This window comes from Centruroides vittatus, unplaced genomic scaffold, assembly GCF_030686945.1.
Source record: "Centruroides vittatus isolate TY-2023 unplaced genomic scaffold, ASM3068694v2 contig_1295, whole genome shotgun sequence".
In the NCBI taxonomy this organism is placed as follows: Eukaryota; Metazoa; Arthropoda; class Arachnida; order Scorpiones; family Buthidae; genus Centruroides; species Centruroides vittatus.
The window spans coordinates 523,758-531,058 of NW_027120824.1; the positions used below are offsets into that span (position 1 = coordinate 523,758).

General features: G+C 30.0%; 1 protein-coding gene across 1 annotated transcript; it reads right to left on the reverse strand.

The window, feature by feature from the left end:
- Positions 1-14: 14 nt before the first annotated feature.
- LOC136989421 (complement C3-like) lies at positions 15-6,059 on the reverse strand. Its single transcript, XM_067287565.1, has 13 exons — positions 5,972-6,059; positions 5,022-5,114; positions 4,787-4,950; positions 3,396-3,602; positions 3,225-3,295; positions 2,298-2,441; positions 2,191-2,233; positions 2,038-2,122; positions 1,809-1,908; positions 1,395-1,631; positions 1,148-1,324; positions 853-975; positions 15-110 (listed from the first exon to the last, which is right to left on the reverse strand). Exons 1-13 carry the CDS (start codon positions 6,019-6,021, stop codon positions 15-17), a joined length of 1,590 nt encoding a protein of 529 aa, XP_067143666.1. The 5' UTR covers positions 6,022-6,059.
- Positions 6,060-7,301: the final 1,242 nt, after the last annotated feature.

The following is a 7,301-nucleotide window of genomic DNA, read 5'->3' on the forward strand; positions in this document are numbered from 1 at the left end:
AATTAAATAAAATATTACGTGAAAAATCTGTCTACACTTACCAAATAAAATAAATTTGTTAATTTACTAGCTGGATGAGTGTAAACTTTTGCAACAAACTTTTCACCAATCTAAATAAAAATTTATATTGTCATTTGAAAAATATACTTTAGCTTTTACAAAGTACTTATATTGCTGAAACTGCATTGCTTACAATAAATAAAGAATAACAAAGATACTACCATAGATAAAATGGATGTTATCATCTATCAAGCATAAGATACTATGATAGGACAATAAATAGCATGGATCAAATGGGATCATCTAAAAAGCTTACTGTTTTTTATGATCATTAGTAAAAAATTATTGTAAAAGGGCATGCATATGCACGAGTTTTAACAATATTACTGTTTAAGGAATAGAAAATATATAAAAATTTACAGTACTATTATTAAAGTGCATTGATAAACATTTTTATTTGATATTCAGTGAATAGAAAAATCTATAGAACGATAGTTTTAAAACGTTGTGTATACACACTTGTCTTGAATTTATAAAATAAAGAAAAAAATTAATCGACGATGCCGGGTGGAGCACTCCTTGAGAGAACTTTTAAGGGAAATTCGCCCCTATTTTTCGTTACAAACACGAAGAAAACCTGGAACACTTCATTTGATCAGGTACGAACTTAAGATCAAGAAGTAATGTTCAGTAATTTTATGCACTAAAACTGGTAGTTGAAAGTGGTCAAACATATCGGTAATATTCTGCTTTCAGAATTCCTGAATTCATAAATTTTTGTTTCGGACGACTTCAATAAACTCATGCACAAAATGTCTAACACATGCCATTGCTAACGGGGGCACTACTTACTTGATATTTCCTTGTTGATGCTGTTCTCGATATCGCTACAAAATTTTCGGAAGCAAATTTGTATATTGTGTGTGTCGCAGAAGCTTGTTGTCCACTTTTGTATCTGCAATCATGCGTTTTCACCTGATAAAGTGAAAAAATGAAATAATTCAGAGTAAAATTCAGAGTAAACTTTCAATTGTTCATGATCATAGTATAGCAGGCAAGTGAAAGTGTCTGAACACTCATTCTCTTATTATTTCGTTACATCGAAGGTCAATAGTAAGCTAATTAGTAAATAAGTAAAAAGTCTTACGATCAGACGTAAATATGCAGTATCTGCTGGTGGCGTAATATAGTAAATGACACGACCTTTTCTGTCAGTGTTATGTTTCCATTCAGTTACTCTTATATCTTTATTACTAGCATCTGTAATTTTAATTGAAGTGGGAATATTCGCTGCAGATCTGCCATTCAAATAGATGATATCAGCCTGAAATATATTAATTGACATATATTTTATAAATAAATACTCTAAAATACATTTTCTCTTTTGAACTTACCACTATCACAGACACTACTCCTGGTTTGTAGTAGCTTAACGAATTCTTAAATGAGACAGTAAATGGAGATTTTGCGAATTTGATGAATTCTCGTCTTGAATTTTTCATCATTCCTGTTGCTGCATCCATGACAGAAACATTAATGGATAATACACTCTTGTATGGAAAATACTCGATTTTTGCCATCTTTAAAATGTCCGAAGTACATAGTGAAATCTTTGTTTCTCCACCTTTCATCTAAATATATAATGATGTATTAGCTTTATGTTTAACTTTTAAGACTTCGCTGATGTTTTTATTGTAACTTATTTAAATGTAATAGCACTAGAGATCATTCGAAAGGGATTTGAACGTCATTATAAGCTTACTCAAAAGACAAATGCATAACGTACAATAAAACAATAGTTTACTTACAGCGACACTTTTAGTTTGTTCTGAAAGTATCTCTCCATATTTATTCACAACTTTCAATGAATACACTACAATTCCATTAAGTTTTTTTCCGTAAACATACCTGTAAACGTTGTTAAATGTTTCAGTTATCTTATTTAATTAATGCTGTAATGTTATACAAACAGACATTGATGTAAGTTGGACACAACACAATTTATATTTTAAATGTTATTGAGTTTCTTATGCTTACTCTGCTCGGGCAGTAAAATTAATTACTTTACTCTCAGGCAAAATTACATCAGGCACTTGAAGTTTCACGGTAAATGTTGGTAACGCTTTAATTAAAACACTTTTTGTATAACCTTTTATTTTAATATACGTAAAAAATGTTAAATTTTCTTACTGTATTCTTCAACACGGAATGCCACAGATGTCTTTTGCTGAAACTATTTATTATTCAATTAAAATTTATATAATTTGTTATGTCGTTATTATAGTTATATCTCTTACGTTAATTCCATATAAAACTTCTATTTTCCATTTTCCTAACATGCAGAATGGAGGAAAAGTAAAATTCATTTTAGGAAATTGACCAGAGGATTGCTTCCATGGCTCTGTAAAAAGAGTTTCTTGAACAATTATGTCTTGAGGATTCTGAAATCAAACACAGTATTTAAGGTGAGATGAATAGCATTTATTATTATTTATGTATAAAAATGTCATAGTTTATTTGTTTATAAAATAGGAATAGTTCATAATGGTTACTATTACTCATAGGTTTTTGATGAACACCCGAAACACGCTATATTTGTATTTATTAGAAGATGAAAATGTCATTGTGATTCGAAAATGTTTTTGAACCGAACGTGGGGTTTTCCACTGAGATAAATGCCTTAACGCATGAATAGATGTGTTAACAGCATGTGTTCCGTAACATGGTTAATGTAATAAGGCAACACAACACATGGCTAATCTGCCAAGGTGTGTGCCTCGAGAGTACTTTTTATGAGAAACCTGCTATTAAGGTGTGAGAAACGTGAATAAAATCGAAAAACACCATGCGGCCAGCCCGGTGGTGGGGTACGAACCGTAACTAACTACCAATGTTTAGTTCCCATAACAATTAGCAGTTTTCACTTGGAACTTACTCGTACTTTTGATAGGAGTAAGTGGATATGTTAGAATTATTTATCATATAATACCACACTATTGGCTACTTTTTAAAAGATACTACATCCTAACCAAACCTACTCTGTATACTACTGTATTAGCTCTATTTGAATTATACAGTCTACAGGAATTTTACAATCTACAGGAAGCTCATTTACTTTTAAAGTACTAAATTTATTGATAAAAGTGAAACATTATTTTTTACAATAACTTCTTGTATTGTATACAATAACTGAGTTATAAATTATAATACTATGTAAACATTACCTTTATCTGTACTCGAATTTTATAGTTTTCAGGCAATAACTTCTCGTTTAATGAAATAATTCGAATTTGTACTACAAAATATTCAATTATTAAATCAAGTTCAATTTAATAATATTAATTTATAGCTTATCATCACCTTGCATCAAAAAAACAATAAAATTTTAGTATTACCTCTTTGTTGTGGGTTATAAATTGGTTTGTCCGTTTGTATAAAAACGTATCTTTTAGCGTGTTCAACGAGTAATTTTATTTTTTTGTTAAATTTTTGTCCTATTTTAGCTTCTAGAAGAACATATACCTTCGGTCCACCAAATCGCACATCGGTATACCTCAGAAGTTTTTCAGAAGGCAATTTAATGTTTAGAAAAACTGGAATTCCTGTAATGAATTATTTTTTATGTATTAACATTTCTGGAATTTAAAATATGTAAAAGTAGTTTGTACTTTTGTCTGTTAAACAGTAAAAATGTATAATATAGGTCTTTAGTACATGCTACATCTGGGTACTTCTTACTCTGCAGCATAAATACTTGACAAGTATCTCGTTGTTATGCTTTTCACATATGGGTTGATGGATAAATTAAATGATACTTAAACACTACCATTGTCACCCTGCCATGAAAAGCCCCCTCATTGCCCACAGGCGAAAAAAGTAATAATTGCAAAAGTAATACGTAAAGGTTAATAAAACACAACATAACAAAATAAAAAGAATGATAAAAGACAAAAATCTGTTAAATTTAAACATGATTATGAAAACAAAACTTCATGGTTATAAGCCAAGATGTCTCAATAATGAAAGCTGAGAGCATTAGTAAGGCAAGAAGCAGGGCTGGAGGCATGATAATATAAGTGAATAAACTATTGTTTGTGCAGGATTTTTGAAATCAAAAGCTTATAGTGTAAAATTGTATTAAATCTCAGTTTTCACAAATTCAGCAAGTAAATTTTGTTTTTAAAATAACGTTTACAGCCTAGTTTACACCTAATTATTAGGTTTTGTCATTCTATCAACGTTATTGCATTTAAAAAACGTGCCTGCTGGATTAGTGAAAAAATAGGAATTTTCACATTACAGTAGTGAACCTCCTACACTAATGACATGTTGTATAGATGTTTAAGATCTTTACATTTTATTTCTTTAATCTATTCAATCTTTTGTATGAGTGAAGTGGGTTGTTTTCTGAAGTGTACACACTAGATCGACCATATAAACCAAACTAACAACAAATGTGAGTAAACAATGGACCTGAAATAGCTAAAAATTATTTATATACTGACCTCTAAATATGATACATTGCAATAGATTTATAAAATGATTCTATTTACTTCTGTCTTTAATTTTTGATGGTAAAAACAGAAAAAATTTGGGACTTTTCCGGACGAACTGCTAGTACAGATAATTCAGTACTTCTTCTCTGTCACGTTACTATATTTATTTTGCGCATAAATTAAATTCAAATTCATTTTTATATATCATTGCTATACTCTACAATAGATTTTATAATACAGTATATCTTTTTACTGAAATATATAAAAGTATAAATTGTTTTTATAGTTACCATTTTTTAATGTAATTCTTTTCGAGGAAAAAACTTTTGTCTTTCCAGGAAAGTCTTTTATTGAAACTTTTAGTACTTCGTTATCAGGAACATTATACGCTATTATGGAGAATATTGTGTTTGTGTCCATGGATAATTTTTTAGGCATCGCAATAAAAATCTTCCTGAAAATATTAAAGTGAATATTATCGGAATAGTTTTAGGGAGCATTTTACTTAATTAATCTACGTCTTACTCTTCGTATTCTCTGACTGCAGACATACTGTTTTTATTCCTCTGGCACATAAGTACAACTGGAAAGAATAGGAGTGAAAGCAGGAACCAATTTCTGGGAGAAAATAAATATTTTATTCAACTCAAATAAACGGTAAAAAATATAGATTAAGTATGTGAATTTGATGACGATAATACCGTAAACGTGATCTCACGTTGAACCGTGAAACCCTAGAATCTAATTCTAAAATTTTGTGATTCATTAACATTAGGTTACAGCAATTGTATAGGTTTGCACATCAGTCCTCCCAAAGAAGAGAAAATTTAATTCCCACCCTTTATTGACACTTGTAGCCGATTTTTGAACCTTTGAACCCTTGTCCTCTATCTGTAACTGTTCCTTTTCTAAGCCATACACTAAGCTGCCGAAACTAGACTCAGAGAAATGGTATTTTACTCCAGACAAAATTTCAATTGTAATTTTGGAATATAAACTTAATTTTGAGGAATTATAGTGTTTAAATTGGAACTCATAGACAGTTGACGTACACAGAGTCCTCGATAACCTAAAATATAACACTACAACTAAATTATAACGATCGAAGTTTATCATTAAAAAAATACTGGTATCATCTTGAACTTTATCATGCTCGATGATAAAGTACAGCAATTATTTGTCTCGGATATTTTGAACACCACGATTCGTCTTATTGTTGAGTTGACCAAACTCATACAAATATATGATGTCTTAGGCTGGAAAATATAGGTATATACCCTTTTAGTACCTAACGGATGGAAAATAAAGATACGTAGACGTAGAGGTATTGGCAATGTTAGTGCCTAGAAGGTAGGAAAAGCGAATATTGAACACTACAATAGTTAGGTGATGCAGAATAAAACTAATTAAATACAAAGCTGTTGTTACGAGTAACAATAAATTATTTAAGTAACAATAAAGTAACATTTACTCACGTTACTTTACTGATGGTTGCGTTATATATAAGATATTTCTGTGCTTTCATACTCCTCTTTACTTTAGTAATATGGAAAATAAAATAATTTTATTCGCTCACGCTACGTATGTGTAAGAATTATACTAACTGTACAATAATGACATCATAATAAAAGAATATGATAGGATATTCTCGCGAGGTCACGCTTACATAGAAACGGTTTAGTTTTTATCAATTATTTTATCAGTATTTGTGATAAGTTACTGCTGATAAGAGATATTAAACATGCCGTTTATATTTTATAACTATAAAAAGAAATCTTTCGGGATACTATTTGTGTTATAAGAGTTTTAGTTACAATTGTACCTTCTTCTTCATTCATAATTGTAAATTGAAAAATCGATCAGATTAACAGTTCGTTAGAAGTGTAGTTAGGACAAAGAGAATACAATGGTCTGACATATATGACAATGGATACAGGAGATTTACTGGGGATGTTTCAGTGATACAAAAGAGGTACTAGATCACGAAAAAGACCATCGAGGAGATGAATATATTGCGTTAGAAAACATCTGGGGCAATTGGTAACGGGTGATGAATAAATTACAGAATAGAAAAAAATACACTAATGCTGAGTGGTACTATTCTAACAAAAGATTTCACGAAGATGACGATAATGATGATGTATTAATTTATTTTATCGCATCTTTAAGGAGTAATATAATTTCAGATATAAAATAAGACTTGAAATAATTCGATAAGAAAATTTACAATAGAAAGAAAGCATGCAACGTAACACATGAGCGATCTTCCTGGTAGGACTTCCTTCAAAAAAGTGACCTTATTTACAGGTTAGATAAGTAAAGAAATCCTGGAAAACGCACTCGGTTGAACACGAAACCACCATCAATTACTATTGTTCAGTGGTTTTATTACATGCACATTAGCAAGTGATTTGTTGTATGACACTCGGAGCAATTCTTGATCTAAAGTTTAAATTGCATTTATTATCAGACTAATAACTGTCTGTGTCTTCCTTCTCGTAAAACAGGCGTCCGTTAAACAAGAATATTCTCAATTATTTATCCATATAACATTCTTGTAAGCAGTTAATGTAAAAAATCTATAAATATATAAGACACTTCAATTCGTAAAATTTTTCTTTATACTCATAAACAAAGGGTGTTTAATATAGCTTATCACTTATAATTTATCACAATAAACGATAAAATAATTACATCCTAACTGGAAATATTTTATTGTACTTATGACATCCTATCATATTCTTTTGTTGTGATGTCATTATTTTAATAATACATAAAACGTGTCGACAGGAAATTATTTTACAG